Genomic DNA, 23674 nt, shown 5'->3' with positions numbered 1-23674 from the left:
AATCGACCCTTTGTGCTTTTTTTACTTTCACCCCTGTTGTGTACGTTGGTCCAAAAAACACATGTACCCACTGCCAGCAATCTTTAAACTCATTTTTGTCGATTTGCGAGCATATTTGAGCTTCAAACTTTCATTTTCACTTAATTTTGATGAATGTGTAGCACTGTGTGACAGATAAATCTTTCTTCTTTTTTTTTCTTCCTAGGATTGTTTCGCCAACAGACCGTGTCGATGTGTCTCTTGTCGTGTTGGACTCCGTTGCTGAAACAAACCGCACGTGCCCGAACGTGAAATAGTTCTCGCTATGTTTTTTATCCAATCAAATCGTTGCATTTTATCTGCTGCGATCTCACTTTACAGGCAGTCTCGGAGATTTCGTTGAATTCCCAGGCATGTTCTAGCGGCTCCTATGATTTTCTAGACAGTCGAAAAGAATGGGGTGTGTATTTTCATGTTTCCGACGTCGGTCCAACCAGCAGCAACTGGAGAATGTGCAGGAGGAAGCGCCAAAAGTGTATTCATGGTGAGTATTTGTCGCACTTTTAATACCGGCAGCAATCCAAGACCACGATCATGAACATGTAGCCTAATGCCAGATGAACATGATGATAGTCGTCACAGTGCCAGACATTATCGGACTTTAGACGCGAAGTGATTTTGCTTGTGTTGGACAGAACAGTGTGTTTCGTGAGGTTTCAGTGCTTTATAATTCTGTTTGTAAATATCAGAAAAACGGGAAAAAAATAATTAGAACGCCAAACGGCTGTCTTCGATCTGCAATACAAGGTGCTGGCCTGGAGCCCTTCCAGAATTTGACTTTTTTTTTCATGTCAGTGTCTATCAGTCCATCTGTTTGTTTGTCTGTTTGAGTGTTTGTCAGCATGTGTGTGGGTGTGTGCATGTACAGATGTACAAATACATGCATGTGCCTTTGTTTGGACTGTGTGTATGTGTGGGTCATTCTGTGTTTACTAAGTGTGTGTGTGTGTGTGTTTGTGCGTGTGAGTGTGAGTGGGTTTGTTTCACTGTGTGTGTATGTGTGTTCGCTTCACTTTTTAATACTCTATATGCAATTGACAAATAAAGTCTACTCTCAAGTTATGAATATGACAGATTTGTCAATGTATGCTTATATACATATTAAGTTATACTAGATCACCAATAGGCAATACAGTACTGTTCAGTAATAAACTATATACAAGGATGTGCAGGGATTGGAATCCTTGATTCTTGTTATACATACATGTACAGGTGTAATTGTTTGAAAAACAATATATTTTGATTTTGTATTCATGGTAGTGCATTTTTATTTATATAAATTTTTTTTTTAGATGTTATTTAGTCTTACATAAGTATATCTTAGTGTGACACTTAGCCAATGTCATGTGAAACTGTGTTGACTTTGTACATATTTTATGACATTTAGTCTCAAATTTGTATATTTTATTGTAAAGCGCAGTGAGCCCCATCTGACATTAGATATTACAATTTACAGACTGGTCAAAATATATCGGAGGTGTGTGTCAGTGTGTAAAACCCTGGAACAAACTTTGATTTCTTGCACTGTAATGACATGGTCAGAAATGTAATATTGTTATTAAAACCACTCAGCCTCGGGTGCTTGACGTAATTATTTTACTGGTACTGAAAATAATTTGTTTTATGTATTACAACTAATACAGGTGTAGCTTTGCTTGGTTTGACTGAATCATTCTGAGTACTACTACCAGTCATAGAGAATGTAAATGGACTGATCTACTTAAGACCTGAGTACAGTTGACCTGTAGGAACAGCAAGGAACATTAAATTAGAAAAACAACAAAAAAGCACCGAAGAACTGCTTTTTGTACGGGCGTGTTTCCACGGCATGAACTCAGAACTGACACAGATCATTTTTGCAAGTTAAAGTATGACCATGATAAAGACGATCTCAAAAATATTGAAAGTTCACTGGATACAGTTTATTACATTCTCCTAGTTTATATTCTAAATAAAAGAAACTATGCATTGAGATATATTGGTGACGTGCCCTTTCACCAGTAGTTTAAATGCAAACTGCTAAGTGAGTTCTGTATTGTGACCACATGCATACAGGCACAGGTACAGGCACCTGTTTTATTTATGGGTCATTTTTCAGTGTTAGTCATATAAACTTGGAATTGCTGGCAAAAGCTAAAACTGGTTAGATGCAGTTTAAACTGGTTATTTAATCATCTAGACAACTAAATCTTTTGTATTTTCAGACACAGTTAAAGGAAAATAATAAAAGTTACTTACGTCCATATACATACAGATAATGTGGGGACATGCATGTCAGTAACACTTGTCACTGTGAAACTGTTTTATACTGGACACAAAATTCTGAAAGATGCAATTTAGTTTCTTTGGAAGACTTCCAATACACTTGATAAATAACAACAAATCTCAAAGCATTGTTTTCATGTACACTTGAGAAAATATAGGAATTAAATGTGACATGTCACAAGCATTATAACTCAAGTAAATTTTTTTCCAACATTTAAACAGAACTTTATTGAATTGAATACTGTTTCAACCATCTCATGAAATCAGAGACTGAAACACTGACATTGTTGCGTTTAATTTTGCAACGTTTTTACTCCAACTTTTTTTTTCTAACAATTGTTCATCATGTGCACATTTTTTAGAATATGCATTATACATAGTCAGTTATCAGAATGACCCATTTAATGATTTATGTACGCACATGCATACACATGTGATCTGTCCTCTCACCATCTCTCCTCACACACTCTCTGTTTCACACTTATGAGTTATAAATACATACATATATATATGTGTGTGTACAAACGTTCATGTATACAGTACATATATTATGTACACACACACACACACACACACACACACACACACACACACACACACACACACACACACACACACACACACACACACACACACACACACATAGACTGATAGAGTCTCACACATGTATACGCTCATGATACCTCCTGCTCATCACATACAGAGACACACAGACCCAGACAGACAAGCAGACACACACACACACACACACACACACACACACACACACACACACACACACACCATATGATAACTAATCCTTAAACATGCTCAAATAAGTATGTATATATGTATATATGCACATACTCTCCTTCCCACCTGCTCATCACACACACACACACACACACACACACACACACACACACACACACACACACACACACACACTTCCATATGTTTTTATTGAAGCTGAAATGAGCTGATGTATTAGTCATAAGAAAAAAGAAAGCCTGTTTGCTGACATGCGTATGAAACTGAAGTTGACATTTAGCTCTGTCTGCAGACTGACAAGGATGCACTGTATTTGTGTGGGTCAAAAATAGGTTGTGTTTTGTGACTAACACCACAGTTGAACAAATAGGTCATTGATCACAGATGTACAGGGGATGTCCTTGCCATTTAAGCTCACAACCATGAAGGGGAAAAAAGTATATCTATGTTTGTTTTTCACAGGAGTTCCAGTTTGACATCTTGTGGACTGTTGTTTTGATTTGTATACCTTCCATTTCAAACAGCAAATTCTCTGTCTGTGTCTGTCTGTCAGTCTGTCTCTCTCTCTCCGTAGGTGAGCATTAAAATTAGTTCTTCTAAAATCCTCTTCACTAAGTCCTTCTGATTACAGAGCTCTGGATATTCTTCCACCAACAACTAAACTTAAAATAGATATAAGGCTCTATTTATGTTTAAAATTATGTCTGATTTTACCCCCCCCCCCCCCTTCCCCTCAAAATAGATTTGTTATTAATACTCAACGTCATGTACACAAGATTTCTGTACCGCTTCCTAGAATTTATCTATTTAAGTCCAGTCTCTCTTACTCAGGGGGTTGCTTATGTTATGGAATGACATGTTAACATGTATAAAAGTGAACACAGTTCAAAGCATCTCAGTATTTAAAAACGCATATCATGCATATCTCATGAAAAAACTGTAAACATGCTCCACATTATTATGATAATACAAACCACAATTTCATTGATTGTTAATAATCAAAGTGTTTATGCCTCTTTGTCTATCTGTCTCTGCTTCTGTCAGGTCTACCTGTCTCTCTATTCTTCACTCAGTCTTTCTTTCTCTCTCTCTCTCTTTTTTTTCCCTCTTCTTCTTCTTCCCTTCATCCTTACTTTCTCCCCCCCTCTATAAAATCATTAAATGTATTATTTGTACATGTCTTTGTACAATTCATATATGCTGTTGATGCATTAAATTATTTTATGTACATGTTTACCTTTTTGTTGTTGTTGTTGGAAGGGTCGGTGGATGGGGGAGCAGGTGATTTTTTTTTTCTCTGTGTGTGTGAAGAATTTGCATTTGTGCATGCATTTTTCTTACTTTTTCCCATCCAGAGGGCCAGATATGAAAAAAAAAACAATTGTGCTTATTCCCTTACCCTTGTGAAACAAAATTTCATTCGTTCGTCTGTTCTCTTATTATTATTATTTAAAATTATTATTATCACTACAATAGAACAGATGGTACCTGATATACAAATACTGGGAAATGAAATATTTAATACATTAATTTAGATATTTGAGAAATTATGGCCAGATGAATTAGCATTACATTTTTTGCTGTGTTCTTTCATTGTAATGCAAATTTACTAAAAAGTAGAATAAAATAGTAAAAACATGCAATGTGAATTGCTTGTCAGACCTGTCTGATTAAAAAAAAAATTTTGATAGAAAATAATAATCAGTGCCTGTATTTATAAAACACATAGGAGTGGTTAAAATGATTTTGATTGTGTCCGTCAATTAAAAAAAAAGAAAAAAAAGAAGAAAAAAAAAAGAATGGGTGAGAGCGGGATTTGAATCCAGACCCTCACGGATTCTGTATTGGCAGACAAGTGTCCCTAACATTCTGCCATTTTCCTCCTTAAATCTGTCTATCCTGCTATCGCCCTTTCTCCCAAGTTTGACTGGAAAATCGAATTAAGCATCTGGTCACTTGGATGAGTTGATAAATCGAGGTCCCGTGTGCAGCACGCACTTTGCGCACTGAAAAAGAACCCATGGCAATGAGAGTGTTGTCCTGCGGCAAAATTCTGTTGTAGAAATCCACTCGAATAGGTACACAAACATAAAGATATGCATGCACTCAAGGCCTGACTAAGAATGTTGGGTTATGCTACTGGTCAGGCATCTGTCTAGATGTTGTGTGGCATGTATGGATTTGTCTGAACACAGTGACGCCTTCTTGAGAGACTGAGACTGAAACAACAACAACAGCAAACAACAACAACTGGAAAATCAAAAGAAAAAAACACAGTGTGAAAGTGATCAACAAGGTAGCTAATACATGGAGCAACCAATAAATTATCACTATGATATCAGTAACTGAGTAAGATATTTCTTCCAGTATCATATATTCTGTTGCAAATGACAGTTTCAGTTTCTCAAGGAGGTACCACTGCATTTGGAGGAAGCCATATAAGCTACACTGCATCTGACAGGAGCATAATCCAACGCACTTGCCAGGCCTTGAGTGCATACATAGGTATTTTGTCTACCTGTCAAAGTGGATTTATTTTGCCGAATTTTGCCAGAGGACAACACTTTTCCATGGGTTCTTTTTCAGTGCAACAAGGGCATGCTGCCCACAGGACCTTGGTTTATTCATTATTGTCTCATCTGAATGACTGGACGCTCAGTTTGATATCCCAGTCAAACTTGTGAGAAAGGGTGAGAATGGGATTCAAACCCAGACCCTCTCAGACACTGTTGGCAGATTAGCATCTTAACCACTCTGCCACCTTGCAAATGACAGCTGACTGATTGGCGATCCTTTTTTTCCCCTGTAATAGTTGCATTTCCTGCAGTTTTAGAACCTATACCCCCTTCTTCCCCCTTTCCCTCCCCTCATTACTCTTTCTCCACCCCTTTTCTTTTCCCTCTCTCTGTGTTTCTGAAAATCTTACATTGAAACATGAAAAGAAATACTGTGGAGCAGGTTAAGCATTTGATTTTTAACCTAGTGTTCTCTGTTTTGAATGGAGTTTGAGGTCCCGTCATGTGTAGGCCCAACACTTGGCTTATATCACAGATTGCCATAAGTTTACATTTGGGCCAACAGCAAAGTGAAAGCTGTATTATCAATGGTTTCTCTAGTCAATTGGAAACCATTTACAGCTTAGTCTTTTCTGAAGGACTGTGACTCTCAAAGTAGGAGGCAAAATTGCACTGGCTCTTAGTGCTGCAGTCTTGTGGGCTAGTTGGCTTTTGGGAACGATCCCAAGCCGAAAGTCCTAAAACCCTCTTGGCCAAGAGAGTGGGGATGTAACTTGGGCAAGACACTCTCCACTATAATCAAATTCTAGCCCAAATAGTCGGAACAGCAGTTTCCTCCTCTGCTGTTCTGATGGTCATAGTCGGACACGACTGACTGTCATATATATATATATGGCATGTGGTGTTCTTCAGAAAGGCACTTTCCTCTGATTTTCCTCATTCCATCCAGTTGTGAATGGGTAACTAACTTCAGTTGGGTAAGGTTAAAAGGGGAGGAAAGGATTGGGCCCTGCCTTCCAGTGCCAAGCACTAGACCCAATGGATTTAGCAGACCACTGACCAAGATGCTTACATGATGAGCCATCACATGAATTGTGCTCTCAAAGTTGATTAGCTTTCCCAGATTGCAAGCTAAGTTGATTAGCTTTCCCAAATTGCAAGCAACAAAGGCAATCGAGAGAGGCAGAACGTGAGAAACGGCAGGATTCTTTTTTCAACTTTTTGCTTCATGGTTTGGTTTTCTTATTGTGCATACAATGGCACTTCATTGTATAGTGTTTAGTTGCAACAATGGAGGCTACCAACTGAAGAAATAAGGACAGTTTATGTTTGCTGCTTATGTCTATGTTGATCGCCTTTGGGATTGCTTGCGATTTCGCAATGCACATGTGAAAGATCCAAGATAGCAGTGGAACTCTCCAGTTCTGACTGTCCTGATGGCCATAAAAGGCTGTGGAACCTTCAAACTGTTGACCTAAAACATTGAAACAGTGATGTGAGTTGTGGATTAGCAGGTTGGAATGGAGAATTATGTATTGGCATCAATCTGGACTCCTGTTGACTGTGACTGGGTGCAGGGATACGCGAGACAGGTCAAAGGTACAGGACTACATCATCCAGGATGTGAAAGGGGAGACAGTGGGTCGTATGCCTGGCACTGTGGACGGACAGCAGCTGATAATACAGAACTGCCAGGTTGGTTGTGTGTGTGTGTGTATGTGTGGAAATCGAAGTTGAAGTTGAAATATTTTAATTGTCAGACCACAGATCCATAACAGTGGAGTTCACAAAGACAAAAGGAACTGATACAGGGAAATGAATATTAGGACGATTACTGAACTACATGGGCATTGGTAACGATTCTACAGCATTTTCATGTATTGAAAACGCTTTGAATACAAACTTGCATACACTGACATTCAATCTCTCACTCGCATAAGATAACAACATGGACATCTTAAATGCACTTGGATATTTGTGAAAAATGGCAGAAATCAACTGGGAACACAGAGAATAGTACTTAGGACAGACCAAAAGAAAATGCATTTTAGTTTCTGGAGTATCATCACAAAAGGGACCATTCTTGCTTTGCCCATCATAACTGAACTGCAAAAAGTGTGAGTGCAAGTTGGACATTCCAATTCTAAACCCTGAAAAAACGTGGCACATACTTATACATCTAACATTGTTCAAATAAGGTTTTAGTGAAAGGGACTGACTGTAAGTTGAATACACATCATAAAAAGTGTGGGACTGGAGAGCTGAATGCCAGTCTTGAGTAAACCAATCAACCAAACGCTGTTTAAACTCACCCATAAACATTTTGACATTACCAACTGACTGAGCCTCCCAAACAACACAAAATCCAAATTTATACAAAACATTTCTCACAGAGCAAGTACAATGATTAAGACTTTGCAATGATAACATCATATTATGAGCTTTTTTTTGAAAACGGTCATTATTCTTAAAAATAACACGAAGCCAAAATTTAGTGCACTTAGAGTAGGTGGTTACATACAGGGGATAGTGACCAAGATCACCGTAAATCATGTGTCTTGGTGCTCTCTGACTCATGCCCAAGATGCTTCATTGCAGACAAGCGCACCCTTTCGATGCACTCTTGATTTACAGTCAAACCCCAAACTTCTGCTCCGTATGTCAAAATTGGTTTAATCTGCATGTCGAATAGTTTGAAAAAAAATAGCTGGGGAGTGTTCACCAATAGCCAAAAGCATTTTAAAGATAGCTGCACATCCTTTTCTAGCACGTTCAGACAAATCACGCACAGTGGACTGGAAAGAAAGCTGCGTAGTAAGGATAACACCAAGATACTTGTACATACTAACAGTTTTCAGTTACGGTTCGCCAAACAGCCATGCCTCGTTCTGTGCAAGAAAACCTCCATTTTTAAATACGACATTTGACTTTTCAAGGTTTACAACTAAATTAAGGCGTCTGGTGGTTTTGAGCAAAATATTCTATTGGGTTTGAAGACCAGTTATGCTGTCAGATAACAAGGCAACATCGTCGGCAAATAACAAAATCAAAATTTGGATAAACTCTGTTGAAAGCTGAATACCATGCTTACCATGATTATTAATTTCTTTTGTTAACTCATTAATAGATAATGAAAACAATGTAGGAGAACATATTTTGCCTTGTTTTAGCCCACGAGGACAAAGAAAAGTGTCTGTGAGGTCACTCGTGTGTGTGTGTGTGTGTGTGTGTGTTCATCATTGTGTTTGTTTGTGTGTCTGACTGTCTGTCTGTGTATGCACCTACGTGTGTGTGTGTGTGTGTGTGTGTGTTTTCATGTATACAAGAGTGTGTTTGCGTATGTCTGTGTGTGTGTATATATATGTGTGTGTGAGTGTTAAGTGTACATATACAAGTATTTGTGTATAGGTGTGTTAGTATGGGTGTAACTATAAGTTGTATAACTAAAAACAGATTTAATGTATTATGAACTGATCTAGTTTGTGTGAGAGAGAGAGAGAGAGAGTGTTCATGTGAGAGTGGTGAGAGAGAGGTGAGGTGGGGAGGAGGGGGGGAGAGAGGAGGAAGGGCAGGGACAGAAAACAAAACAGAACTTCATTTGATAAAGCCAAAGCTCTGTTGGATACTTTGAAGACCTGTGATTTTACTGCTTTAACAGTGTGTGCCTCTTGTTATTTCCTTGTGTTTTACTCCTTATTATTATTGTTATATTTATCATCATTATTATATACACACAAAAAGAAGGGAAAAAGTTGAATAATATGAAGGATGACATTGCAGGATGCCAACATCTACATCTTTGATCAAGTGGCTACCATCACCATTGATGACTGCACCAACTGCAATTTTTTTATCGGCCCAGTGAAACAAAGGTAACATACTGTTGCTTGTGATGTGATGCCTTTCCTGTGAAAACCACCAAGGTATTGGTTGCGTGAGTGATCTTAGCAGCGCTACAGATTTGTCCCAGGCCTTCGCTACTTCTTGTAGCTTTTAGAACATTGCTAGCGCTGCAGCAAATTTAGTGCTGATTGTAATGTCAAGAACACTTGTGCAACCCAGCCAAGCCATTTACTTGTAATGTCAAACATTTGTTAGGTAATTTGAAAATTTTTTTTAGAAAACTACATTATTTTTCTTTTAAATGAAAGCCCACATGAAATGCAACTTTTTCATGCATTCTCTTCCTTTCATAGAGAAGCTAATGAGGAACTTCACTTGGGAGATAATGTAATCATGGTCGAAAATCATTATGTGATCAGGAAGACATGGGAAGTGTTTGTTGTCTAAGTTATTTCTGTTAGTTCTTTTGTCATCTTGCATTTCAGGCGAGTGCTTCTTTTCTTCAGTGAGAACATTTTGATCTGTTACCTGGGAAAACTTCATTGGAGGAATTTCTGTTTTCATGTGGTATTCATCCAGAAAAAGCTTTTTCTTAATTGGTAGTGGTAATTTAAACTTTTGAAAAAGATGATAACAATTGTAATAGTACTACTACTAGAAATGATGATTATGATATTGATGATAATAATGATAATGATGATAATAATAATAATAATAATAATAATAATAATAAATAGCACACTTAACAGTAACAGTGCCTGTATTGTCCAGGCTAAATAACTTTTTTTTGGGGGGGTGGAGGGGGGTTTGGGGGGGGGGGCTCTGGTTATCACAAACAGTGGACAGAAAGGTGCCACATATTAAATGTCTTGACAGAAATGTTTGATCACATTGAGTCATTGTCATCGTGGTCGACATCATCCCATTTCATTTTCTTGTCGTTCACACCACCTTGCTTTGATGCTTGCAGCCTTTTCATCCGGGACTGCCAGCAGTGTCGCTTAGTGCTGGCCTGTCAGCAGTTCCGGACACGGGACTGCCGCCACATCGATGCCTTCTTTCTGTGTGAGAGCCAGCCCATCATTGAGTCCTCGTCCAAAATGAGGTTCGCCTGCTTCCGCTTCTTCTACCCAGAGCTGGAAAGTGAGCGATGGCTTTCTGTCGGTTTTGTTGTTGCCTGTGCTTGTGTTTCTGTTCAGTTGTTTGTTTTTTGTTGTTTTGTTTTTGTTTCTGTGTGTATGTTTGTGTTTTTTGTTGTTGTTTTTGTGTTGTTCATTTCTTTTCCTCTTTGTCAGCAGCAGCTCCCATGTCCACTGATATAAATCTACAAGTGGGCCTTCATGTGTGTGGCTGTTTTTACCCCACCAGTTAGGCAGCATTTATCATCTGTGGGGGTATGCATGCTGGGTATGTTTGCGTTTCCATTAAGCCCACAGGACATGGGTATGGATTACGCGATCTTTTTCACATGCGCATTTGGTGTTTTGTGTGTGTGTGTATGCATGTTCAGGCACATGCAGGTCTGCACATATGCTGACCTGAGAGATCTGTAGGTGTGATTCTGTATCAAGTTTTCTTCATTGGTGATAAGTGTGGTTTAAAAAAACAACAAAAAAACATATATATATATATATTTTTTTTTAATTGTTCAATGAGTGACTGTTGTTGATGAAATGGTAGACAGCCTGCAATGTTAGTTTTGTATGGGTTAGTGTGACAATCCTTCAGAAATGCATGTTTGTATCAGTGTATCGATGGGCGCAATAGCCGAGTGGTAAAAGTGTTTTACTTGCAATCTGAAAGGTTTGTCCCTGGCAACTTGTAAAGAATTAATCCACTTTGACTGGAAAATGAATACACTTGCAGGCAGAAAAAAAGAAGAAGACAGAGCTGTTCTGTTCACACAGAGAAATCTGTTGTGACAATACAATACAATACAAAACAATACAAAACAAAACAAAGGAGCGTCAAGGAATGTAACATCTTTAAATTTTTTAAAATTTTTTTAAATAGTTTTGTTGAAAGAAACAAAGGGGGAAAAAAGGTGATATGTCAGCATGTGTTGTTGCAGTGTGCTGTCTTTGATTCCCTAATACAGCCTTAATGATTTTATTACATACTGTTTTGTTTTTGTTGTTTTTTTTCCTACTGAGAACAGGTCAGTTTAAAGCCTCAGGCCTTAGTGTATTCAACAACCACTGGAGCAACGTCCATGACTTCACTCCGGTGCCCGACGAAGCTCCCAACTTCTCCTTCCTTCCAGAGGTGAGGGAGTTGATGTGCTTGTGCACATCGTGTGTGTGTGTGTGTGTGTGTGTGTGTGTGAGATAGTGTCGTTTTTAGAAATGTAGACAAAGAAAGATTTTATCGCACCAATGTTTAACCCTTTCGCTGTCAGGAAAATAAGATTTAAGTGAAAACTATTTGCCAGGGTTTTTTCCCCCAAAAAAACGGGTGTAAGTTTTCAAAAAATTCTGTGCTCTTTGTTATTGGAGAAAGACCCATAAAAATCTATATTTTCTTAAAGGTAAATGAATAAAGAATACAAAACACATAATGTTTTCCCATTTTTATATTTTCAGTGACATGCTGTTGTTTTGAAATCAGTGTTTTGTTTTTTGACACATTTTCAACTTGTTCATTACATTAGTCAGGTAATTTGCACAAAAATATATTTTCAGGACAAATGGATATCTGCACACATAAAATCATACTGTACAAGCCACAATAATTTTTTTTTTTTTTTTAAACAGATAGCTACACAATGCATTGTGACTTCTCCAAGTGATAATATGGATGTGAAGCCATGCCCCCTCAGTCTCCACCCCCCCACACCCCTCCTATTCACCCCTCTCACACAGTCACTTTATCCAGTTCTCATCAGACCACGTTGGCTGAGTGCCAAGAAAATCGCTCACACTATGTCCTGCTAATAATTTGGTCACTTTCTGTTGTCTGCTAAATCTGTACAGCCGACATCACTCACTGATAGTCGTTTCTTGGCCACACTCTTGATTGCTCCCTTTATTTTCTATCAAATCATCCTGTAAATGTTCATCAGTCTTCTCCTTCGAATTTATGCTTCAATTTTTTCTGAGCGTCATTCATTCACTTATCCTTGCACATCACTGCATATTAGCCCATTAAATATCACACAAAAAATGGCATGCATACACGCATAGACAACACATGCACGCAATGTCGCAAAAACTTTCCCACTGCCGCAGACATACACACATAGAAAAAGGTCAGTCTTGTATGGGTTTTCTCTAACATTCGATTTATGGCTGCGCATAGGTTGAATCTGAATGATGATAAAACAGAGGCCACTCTCTTTCACTCACATCGATTCCTTTTCCGTTTGTTTTGTAGTTTCGTGGTACAGTACTGATGATGACTTTGTTGTGTTTTTGCTTGTGTTAGAGTTTGTGTGTGTGTGTGTGTGTGTGTCTGTCTGTCTGTCAGTCTGTTGTCTTTGTGTATGTGTGTGTGTGCGTATTGCTGTCTGTGTGTATATGTGTGTGTGTGTGTGCATTTGTGTTTATCATTATGTAAGTGTGTGTGTGTGTGAGACCCTTTCTCTGTATATACGTATGTGTGTGTATATGTGCGTGTGTAGAGTCTGTGTTTATCATTGTGTATAAATATGTGTGTTTGTATATGTGTATGTGTGTGTGTGCATAAATATGCGTGTTTGTATATGTGTATGTGTGTGTGTGTGCATGTGTAATGTGTACATGCATGTCTGTCACGGATGGCAGGATGCCAAGGTGGAGGACTTTGTGCCATTACCCACGGTGGACCCCTTCTCCACCGTTCAGATCAACATGGACGCCGCCCAGAGCGTGGTCCCTCAGACGCTGGGCAAACGCCGCAAGCCTTTTGATGAGGTGAGGCAGGGCACAGGGCACGGTGGTTTGTGGAGCCGGGGTTGGCTGAGAGGAGGATGGAAAGGAGAGGGGATGACTTGTGTTTAGGAGGGGTGTGATTGAATCGGTGTTTCTTGGTATTACATTACAGTGTGTATGCAATGCATGTGTGGGTTTATGCAGGTAAGTGTGGGGTGAGTTTTCAGAAGGTGTTTTACTAGATGTTACAAACTGCAAGAAATGAATAACAATATACTTATGTATACATGCATGATATTGTATGTGTGAATGTGTGTCACAGTTTGTGAGTGGAGCATATGTATGTGTGGGTGAATATTGCAAGTAGCATGATACGTTGTGGGTGTTTGGGAGTAGGTAGCGCAGGGAAGGATATATTTGTTGGTGTGAGTGTGTCTGAGCCTGTGTTACATGAGGCAAAATGGTTATGTATAATGTGTCAGTGTAGTTCACTTGCATATGCTACAATGCTGTGTTTGTTTGTTTGTTTGTTTTTTATATACTAAACCTGCCATGTAACAATTTATAATGATTATGTAGAAGCATTTGTTATTCTGAAGTTGTGTTTCCAAAGATATATATTATGTTATAACTTGTGTGTTTGTATGTGTGTGTGTGTCTGTGTGTTTGTATATGTGTATGTGGTGGGAGGGATTGGGTGTGTGTGGTTAATCAGCATGTTCTGCTGTATTACTTGCTTGTGAGCATGTAACTATATTTGTTGCTTTTTTTTTTTTTTTTTTTGGTCCAGCTTTTGTCATGAGTTTGCACTGGACTCAGCAGTGGGCTGAGATATCATTTGGGGTTAGTGACGAGTCTGTGGATTACAATTAATTTCCAGATGGATGAATAAAGATGTATTGTTTTGTATTTTATTGTATTGTGTCTGACTGAGTGTCCGCATGTATGGGTTACAGATATGTGCGATAAAAGTGTTAAGTATGTGTAAGGTGCAGCTGGATATGTATGAAAGTGCAAAAAGTTAAAACATGGACTGCAATGCTTAAAGGAAAATTCAGTTCAGTTCAGTTCAAAATACTTTATTATCTACTTCACCCAAAAAACAGAAAATTTTCTTTAGACTCACTTAAAATGAAATGCCCGTCAGCAAAAATCAAAGAGAAAAAAACCAAACAACTGACACCCTTCACTTATCACCATGCACACATCAGTTATTATGTAAAAAGAAAAACATGTGGGTAAGATACTATTACACTATGATTTAGAGTGCAACAGCTGCGTGTGTGTTGTGTGTGTGTCCGTGCGTGTGCATGCATCTTGAATGGGTGATGTGTGTTCTGTCTCTTCCAGTCTTGCCTCATCGTCTTCTTCAATGACGGGGGATCATACGACAGGGCGGTCACCTTTCTGGACACCATGAGAAAACAGAATGTGAGTATGCACACTTGTGGACAGCCACCAGACCCGTTTTAATTCTTGCATGTGCTTTACTGCAGAATGATTCACAAATACAGTCAAGGTTTTTGTTTGTTTTGTCGCACATTTTTCCTTGCCATTTCTTGCCTTTGTTGTCTGGTTCCTGTTAACGTTTCTTGGTGCAGGATGATAAGTCTGTTTTATCTGCGTCTGTGTACTCTTCCTGTTTTTGAGGAATAAGGTGTGTGTGTGTGTGTGTGTGTGTGTGTGTGTGTGCATGTGTGTGTGTGCATGCGCATACATCAGTGAGCATGCATACGTATGTGTGGTGTATTTGTATGTTGTGTAGGATGCTCTCATATGAAGGAATGATGAGACTTGATTTTACCTTTGGTGCAAATGTCTTCCTTGTGTTTTTATTTGTTTTCTGAAATCTTCCATGCCTGAACAGGGGTGACTGTTTGACTTCAGTTAACAGTAAAATGTGTGTGTGCATGTGTGTGTATGTGTGCGTGATGTGTGTGTGTGTGTGTGTGCGTGTGTGTGCGTGTGCATGTGTGTGTGTGTGTGTGTGTGTGTGTGTGTGTTTCAGCCTGACTGTGTGCTAGTTCAGACCCGGGAACTGAAGATGCAGAAGGAGGATGCCTACAGGGTGTTTGGTTCCGACTCGTATGGCTCGGCCGTCAAGCAGGGTGTGTGGTGCTGTTGTTACTCTGTTCTGTGTTGCTCAGTGTTGCTTGGTGTTCTTTGTTCTGTTGTTTGGTGTTCTTTGTTCTGTGTTATTTGGTGTTCTTCGTTCTGTGTGGCTCAGCGTTGCTTGGTGTTCTTTGTTCTGTTGTTTGGTGTTCTTTGTTCTGTGTTATTTGGTGTTCTTTGTCCTGTGTGGCTCAGCGTTGCTTGGTGTTCTTTGTTCTGTATTGTTTGGTGTTCTTTGTTCTGTGTTATTTGGTGTTCTTCGTTCTGTGTTGCTCAGCGTTGCTTGGTGTTCTTTGTTCTGTGTTGTTTGGTGTTCTTTGTTCTGTGTTATTTGGTGTTCTTCGTTCTGTGTTGCTCAGCTTTGCTTGGTGTTCTTTGTTCTGTGTTGTTTGGTGTTCTTTGTTCTGTGTTATTTGGTGTTCTTCGTTCTGTGTGGCTCAGCTTTGCTTGGTGTTCTTTGTTCTGTGTTGTTTGGTGTTCTTTGTTCTGTGTTATTTGGTGTTCTTCGTTCTGTGTGGCTCAGCGTTGCTTGGTGTTCTTTGTTCTGTGTTGTTTGGTGTTCTTTGTTCTGTGTTATTTGGTGTTCTTCGTTCTGTGTGGCTCAGCGTTGCTTGGTGTTCTTTGTTCTGTGTTGTTTGGTGTTCTTTGTTCTGTGTTATTTGGTGTTCTTCGTTCTGTGTGGCTCAGCGTTGCTTGGTGTTCTTTGTTCTGTGTTGTTTGGTGTTCTTTGTTCTGTGTTATTTGGTGTTCTTTGTTCTGTGTGGCTCAGCGTTGCTTGGTGTTCTTTGTTCTGTGTTGTTTGGTGTTCTTTGTTCTGTGTTATTTGGTGTTCTTTGTTCTGTGTTGCTCTGTTTTGTGTTGTTTAGTGTTCTTTGTTCTGTTTTATTTGGTGTTCTTTGTTCTGTGTTGCTCTGTTCTGTGTGGCTCTGTTCTGTGTTGCTTGGTGTTCTTTGTTCTGTGTTGTTTGGTGTTCTTCTGTGTTATTTGTTCTTTGTTCTGTGTTGCTCTGTTTTGTGGTATTTGGTGTTCTTTGTTCTGTGTTGCTCTGTTCTGTGTTGTTTGGTGTTCTTTGTTCTGTGTTGCTCTGTTCTGTGTTGCTCTGTTCTGTGTTGCTCTGTTCTGTGTTGTTTGGTGTTCTTTGTTCTGTGTTGTTTGGTGTTCTTTGTTCTGTGTTGCTCTGTTCTGTGTTGCTCAGTTCTGTGTTGTTTGGTGTTCTTTGTTCTGTGTTGCTCTGTTCTGTGTGTGGTGTTCTTTGTTCTGTGTTGTTTGGTGTTCTTTGTTCTGTGTTGCTCTGTGCTGTGTTGTTTGGTGTTCTGTGTTGTTTGGTGTTCTTTGTTCTGTGTTGCTCTGTTCTGTGTGTGGTGTTCTTTGTTCTGTGTTGTTTGGTGTTCTTTGTTCTGTGTTGCTCTGTGCTGTGTTGTTTGGTGTTCTGTGTTGTTTGGTGTTCTTTGTTCTGTGTTGCTCTGTTCTGTGTGTGGTGTTCTTTGTTCTGTGTTGTTTGGTGTTCTTTGTTCTGTGTTGCTCTGTGCTGTGTTGTTTGGTGTTCTGTGTTGTTTGGTGTTCTTTGTTCTGTGTTGCTCTGTTCTGTGTGTGGTGTTCTTTGTTCTGTGTTGTTTGGTGTTCTTTGTTCTGTGTTGCTCTGTGCTGTGTTGTTTGGTGTTCTGTGTTGTTTGGTGTTCTTTGTTCTGTGTTGCTCTGTTCTGTGTGTGGTGTTCTTTGTTCTGTGTTGTTTGGTGTTCTTTGTTCTGTGTTGCTCTGTGCTGTGTTGTTTGGTGTTCTGTGTTGTTTGGTGTTCTTTGTTCTGTGTTGCTCTGTTCTGTGTGTGGTGTTCTTTGTTCTGTGTTGTTTGGTGTTCTTTGTTCTGTGTTGCTCTGTTCTGTGTGTGGTGTTCTTTCTTCTGTGTTAGTTGGTGTTCTTTGTTCTGTGTTGCTCTGTTCTGTGTTGTTTGGTATTCTTTGTTCTGTGTTGCTCTGTTCTGTGTTGTTTTTTGTTCTGTGTTGCTCTGTTCTGTGTTGTTTGGTATTCTTTGTTCTGTGTTGCTCTGTTCTGTGTTGTTTTTTGTTCTGTGTTGCTCAGTTCTGTGTTGTTTGGTATTCTTTGTTCTGTGTTGCTCTGTTCTGTGTTGTTTTTTGTTCTGTGTTGCTCTGTTCTGTGTTATCCTGTACAGTTCAGCGGACGTCTTATGGGCACTATGGCAGTATTTTGTGCAGCACATCAGCTGACATCTCATTGGCACTGAATGGGTTAAAAAAAAAAAAAAACAGAACAGAAAAAAAAGGGACTATGTTTTTCAGCCTGCCAATTACAAACAAGAAATTAAAACTAGTGTGTATATGTGTACATGTGTGTGTGTTGTGTTTGTATGTGTGTTGCTTGTGGTTCTTTTTTTGTGGTTTTTGTTTTTTTATCTGTATATTTTTTATCTTTTGTTATTACTTTCTTTCTTTATATATATATATATATATATATATATTTTTTTTTACGATTTGATTACTGATCTGTTTATTTATTTTTGCATCTTATTTTACTTCATTTCTTTTTATTTTCCCCCAAGGCCTGGCTAAGCGCGTTGGGTTATGCTGCTGGCCAGCCATCTGCCTGGCAGATGTGTTGTGGCATTATATGGACTTGTCCAAACGCAGTGGCGCCTCCGTGAGTAAACCGAACTGCATGTGTTTCCAGGCCCGGTGATCGGCATAGAGTTTTGCGGGGACGAGGTGGTTCGCAAGTGTCAGGAGAGGGTGGTGGACATCATGACTGGCACCACAGGTAACGTGTGTTCATCTGTACAGTGCCCCAGTGACTCTTCACAGATTTGAGGGAGAAGAAGAGACCCTTACATGAAACTTAGAGAAACTATACTTGTAAAAAAAAATTTTTAGATGTGTTATATAAATCATCAAACTATTACAAAACAGTGTCACAAGAGCCACAGTCATGTTGCTGTGTTGTGAATGCGGCGAGTCTTGCAGTTTGCTGTGCGGTCACATATGAACGGCTGGTGATGTCTGTGTTGTTTCACCAGGTGTTGACATGTTTGTGTTGTTTCACCAGGTGTTGACATGTTTGTGTTGTTTCACCAGGTGTTGACATGTTTGTGTTGTTTCACCAGGTGTTGACATGTTTGTGTTGTTTCACCAGGTGTTCACATGTTTGTGTTGTTTCACCAGGTGTTAACATGTTTGTGTTGTTTCACCAGATGTTCACATGTTTGTGTTGTTTCACCAGATGTTCACATGTTTGTGTTGTTTCACCAGATGTTCACATGTCTGTGTTGTTTCACCAGGTGTTGACATGTTTGTGTTGTTTCACCAGGTGTTCACATGTTTGTGTTGTTTCACCAGGTGTTAACATGTTTGTGTTGTTTCACCAGGTGTTGACATGTTTGTGTTGTTTCACCAGGTGTTGACATGTTTGTGTTGTTTCACCAGATGTTCACATGTTTGTGTTGTTTCACCAGATGTTCACATGTTTGTGTTGTTTCACCAGATGTTCACATGTTTGTGTTGTTTCACCAGATGTTCACATGTTTGTGTTGTTTCACCAGATGTTCACATGTTTGTGTTGTTTCACCAGGTGTTGACATGTTTGTGTTGTTTCACCAGGTGTTGACATGTTTGTGTTGTTTCACCAGATGTTCACATGTCTGTGTTGTTTCACCAGGTGTTGACATGTTTGTGGAGATACTGATGCAAAAGACTGACTGTCAACTCCTGCTTGATAACTAAATTGCCAGACACTTTGCCTTGAACCTACGATCGTTTTCTTTATCCACAAGCCTTGTTACAGGTACCCACCAAAATGTGAATTAAAAGAAAAAAAAAGAAATAAAAAAGACCCCCCCCCCCCCTCCCCAACCCCAAGAAACCAATGAGCCAACAAAGGAACTGTTACAAAAAGGCACTGCATGAAGTAAACAGGTTATGAAAAAAAAACAAAAAAACTACTGCGTTTCTTTTTATCTCTGTGTGATCCTTTTATTTGTCAATGAAATTGGACAAACATTTAAAGTATCCATTGACATGGTTTAGGTTTGGCCTTTCAGACATTACCTTTTATCATTTCTGTCACTGACAACATAGCGACTGATCTTGTCTGTCCATTACGCACAAATGCAGAAGAAAGGGAAGTATTTATGTTTGGTTGTCCAGTGCAACGTGACCTTTGGTACACTTTAATACCCAACAAAGATATTACTGTGAGCTCACATGCACAACAGTACACATGAATGAGTGCATGTGCTTACATGTATGTGGATGTGCGCACACACTGTCACACATCAAAAGATATTGGATTGTTCTTTGTACAGCACAAGCCACACATGTGCATTTGTGCGCACACACACAGGCACACACACTACACACACACACACACACACACACACACACACACACACACACAAACATTGTTATAATGAATAGGATAAGCATTACTCTTGCAAAATAAACAGGATTTTAAAAAAAAACACGTTTTTTTTCTATTTTCTGATTTAAAAACCACTATACCTAAATATCAATACTGTAAAAAATGTCTTGTAAATATTAGTTCAGGATTTATAGATGACATCAGTCAAATAACGAAAGCAAATTTTTTTCTTTCAAAATGTTAACACTTTTATAAGATCTAAATGGAGATGTTCTTAAGGGCACACAAAAGTGTGTGTGCTTGCTTTTGTATATGTACCAAAGTGACTGTGTGTGTGTGTGTGTGTGTGTGTGTGTGTAACAAACTTCAGGTGACATTGATAAGAAATTGTTGAAAATTTGTTGAATGGATCGTACAGGTACTGCTTCTCTCTCTCTCTCTCTCTCTCTCTCTCTCTCATCCTGATTTCTCTTTCTTTCCTCCAGGTCTGGTGTTTGTGAGCCAAGGTGCAGCGTCTGCCCAGCGACAGATTGACAACTTCTTCACATTTGCCGATATGCAGATGGGACTTTGATTTTCCTTTCCTTCCACTCGCCCTCTCACTCTCACTTCCACACCTCTATCTCTCTGGGGTTTTTTTTTTCTCTGTTCTCTGCTCCACTCTTTCACACACATATCTCTGTTGCGGTCTGCACCCTGTTGTTCATTCAAGCATCCCAGCTCCAGCGTCAGCAGTGCTCAGGGGAGGTGTCAGCATCAGCCTACCGACCAACCCACTGACTGACCGACCGACCGGCCTCCAGCCTCCCCCAGCAAGATAGTGGGTCTGTTTCCGTGCCTGGGTTGTTTTTGTGGTCCCTGTTGTTCAGGGAGCTAGCTGCTGTCTGTTGCCGGCTTGTATTGGGAGAGCAAGGTGGGGAGGAAAAGAAGGCGTGGCGACACGCAGGAAACTGTGGTGGACTGTGAGTGGTGTTCTGACTGCAGTCACCCTGCTGCCGAAAAGGGTGGGAGCTTTGATGAAGCTGGTTTGGAAAATGAATGGATTGTTGTTGTTGTTGTTGTTTTGGGGGTAATAAATGAGAAAAGACAGTGTTTTGGATAGGTGGAAGGATGGGTGGGTGGGTGGGTGGGTGGTTGTGAGAGGGAATTTGATGTCAAGAGGGATAGAGAAAAAAGTGTTTTTTTTGTTGAGGTGTTGAGTATAGACTTGCCAAGCCGAGGATTTTGAAAAGATAACAAAGTGAAAAAAGAGAATACCACAGAGCAAAACCCCTTTCTTTCTTTGGGAGGGGGCGGGTGTGTGTATGTGGGGGTGGGGGTGGGGGTATTATTTTCAAAAGTAGAAAAAAACCAAGCAGGTATTTGTGTTTAAAAAAAACAGGAGAAAATATGATTATATATATATATTTCTATATTTCTAAAATGGAAATGAAACTTATGCCATCACAATTCCAGCACAAGAAGAGGTGTCAATCACAGTATCAGTATTACATTTTCACTTGCTCACTTTCCCTGCTCATCTAAGTTAGTTGCTGCTGTAGTTTTCTTCTTTTTTTTTTTAAATCATGTTTACAAAATGACAAACTTCTGAGAAATCCTTGTGCAGTTTTATGCACCCAAAACTCCTAGGACACAGTGGTTTATGAACTTGACACCTGATAAATCCTAAGGCACTGTCGTTTACTGACTGGCACCTAAGAACTCTTTGTGTACAGTGTTTACAGACTGGTAAATGAGAAATCTTAGGACAGTTAGTCACAGATGGACACCTGAGAAATATTTAGTACACAGCCGGTTACAGAATCACATCAGAAATCAATATTCTGATGCTTACAGACTGACATCTAGGCAATTCCATGACTCAAGAGGTTTTCATGCAACCGTCTGGTAAAGTAATTGGTCATTGGTGTTGGCAGGTCACAGGAATCCTGACACACAGTCAGCAAGATGACTTAAATGTTTATGTTCATTGGAAGCATTGCGTTGCCTTATTTCACAATATGATTGACAGCTTGTGTCCTCCCCCTGACCCTCTTCTATCCCATATCTGGAGGAGGGGGAACACAACGTTAACTCAAAGTACTGATACTGTTCACTCTGTGAAGTACGCTGTCAGTTCCTCAGCCCTTGGATAGACGAAAAGCTTTGTTCGTTTGTTGAATTGGCCCGGTTGTTTGCAGTTTGTATAGTTTGGACAGATAATAACCTCACTTTTTTTTCTTCTTTCTTTTGCTTAATGGCGTGTGAAAGTATCCTTTGGATAATCTGAAACTCGTCTTCATTTATATCAAGGTTACTGCCTGGTTGAACTGAAGTGTCTTTATTATTTTGAATCAGGTCTTTACCTCTGTGCTTGGCGTGAAGGAAATCTTGTTCCGACAGACTGGAGGCTCAGGAAGAATAAGGAACGTTTTGCATTTCTGTGTTGGTAACGTTGAGTTTTGTACTAGAGTGGGGTGTAGGATTAGCAGCAGAGTTTACAGTGGTGGGTAGGAGAGGGCGTGGGTACTGTCCACTGCTGGCTGTGGATGCGTTTTCCTGTGTGGAGGGGAGGGACAGTAAGGAGCTGGAGTCTTGCTTTTTCAGACTGACTTTCTTGAAAGCTTTATATTCTTACCTCCTCACAAGATCCATATACATTTATGCATGCTCAGAAACCCAAGTGTGCATGTTCTTCATGTGTATGTGTGCACAGTTTGTTTTGGGACAGTTATCTCTTGTAGTTATATTCCTTGGACTGTTGGTGTTTTTTGTTCAGTAGTGCACTATTAGGATGATGCTTAACACATGTGTCTTTTATATGTGCTTTCTAAAGATATTTTCCGTTGGGTTTGTTGTTCTGTGCATGACTGGTTTCTTTTTTGGTGTCTGCTTCTGTGTGCGTGCTTGTCTTTTGGATGTTCTGCGTGCTTCTGTGAAGATGACATTTTTCCCCCCAACAGTTTTGTATGTTGAGATTTTGTTTTTGTGTGTTTGCATGAAAGAGGAAATCCCAAGTATAATTAACAAGTGTATGTGTTAGAGTGCACTAGGTCAAGCGATGTCAACGTCCCTGACATGCACTGTCAGCCTCTGGACTGTTCTGTCTGCGGTATGTTAGAAGCCATTGATTCGTTTGTTGAAAAAGCATGTTCTGTACTGTTCAGTGGTAGATGCTCTCTTTTGGGTGGATGCTTTTGATTCATTTGAACAAATTATGTACCACTAAAATGATGTCAGTGTGTTTTGAGTATACTCACTGCATGCTGAAAGTAACAGTGTGAACTCGTGTGAATGATTGCCACATGTCATTGCTCATACCATGAATGCTAAAGTTTGACTACCTGTTCAATGATATCCAGTCTGTTCAGAAGGCAATATTTCACCATCACCTTGTTACTGTTGGACTTGGAAGTAGTGGCAGATTGTTTCATTTCTTACACTACATGCTGAGGCTGGAATGGCTATCAACTGTACTCACAGGTGTCTGTTGTACACTGGTCATTGTTGTTCAGTGAGTTACATACAGAATGGTTTGATGAGTAATGCTGGCTTTTATCAACATCTGCACCTGGCTGACATGAATGTAGCTGTTGAGTTGGCCCTTTTTTGGCGTGTTTTTTGTGTGTGACTGATTGTGGATGCTGTTTCTATGTGGTATTATTTCAGTTTTCAGTATCAGAGCATGCTCAGCATGATGTGGGTGACATGAATGTGGTAGGCAGCCTGTCCTTTTTATTTTATTTATTTATTTATGTTTTATTTATGCTATTTGTCTAGTCACTGATTGTGGATAACATAGATATTGTACTGTTGTTTCAGTTTTCAGTGTCAAAGCACAGGGTTGGAATGAATGATGTTCCTTGTCAAGCAGTGAAGAGCGTTTGGCAGTGGTCATCCCTTGACTCACAGCATGACTGAAGTGGTCAGTGGCTTTTCTGCACTGACTGATAATCT

The 23674-nt window shown here is 39.5% G+C and overlaps 1 protein-coding gene across 1 annotated transcript; it reads left to right on the top strand.

Moving 5' to 3' along the window:
• The first annotated feature begins 371 nt into the window (after positions 1-371).
• On the top strand, positions 372-20828 carry LOC143301344 (protein XRP2-like). The gene is made up of 10 exons (XM_076615562.1): positions 372-523; positions 7148-7265; positions 9351-9442; positions 10384-10556; positions 11572-11678; positions 13175-13303; positions 14612-14692; positions 15270-15369; positions 18056-18142; positions 20224-20828. Exons 1-10 carry the CDS (start codon positions 435-437, stop codon positions 20310-20312), a joined length of 1065 nt encoding a protein of 354 aa, XP_076471677.1. The 5' UTR covers positions 372-434; the 3' UTR covers positions 20313-20828.
• Positions 20829-23674: the final 2846 nt, after the last annotated feature.

Source organism: Babylonia areolata, chromosome 27 (assembly GCF_041734735.1).
Source record: "Babylonia areolata isolate BAREFJ2019XMU chromosome 27, ASM4173473v1, whole genome shotgun sequence".
Lineage (NCBI taxonomy): Eukaryota > Metazoa > Mollusca > Gastropoda > Neogastropoda > Buccinidae > Babylonia > Babylonia areolata.
Note: the sequence above shows the minus strand (reverse complement) of the source record. Positions and strands in the feature narration are given on the sequence as shown.

Excerpts from the sequence above, each read along its gene's own strand:
- LOC143301344 (XM_076615562.1), top strand. The coding sequence starts at position 435 with ATGGGGTGTGTATTTTCATGTTTCCGACGTCGGTCCAACCAGCAGCAA. Across the intron at positions 7,266-9,350 it reads TGATAATACAGAACTGCCAG|GATGCCAACATCTACATCTT; the intron begins GTTGGTTGTGTG and ends ATGACATTGCAG. Across the intron at positions 18,143-20,223 it reads CATCATGACTGGCACCACAG|GTCTGGTGTTTGTGAGCCAA; the intron begins GTAACGTGTGTT and ends TCTTTCCTCCAG.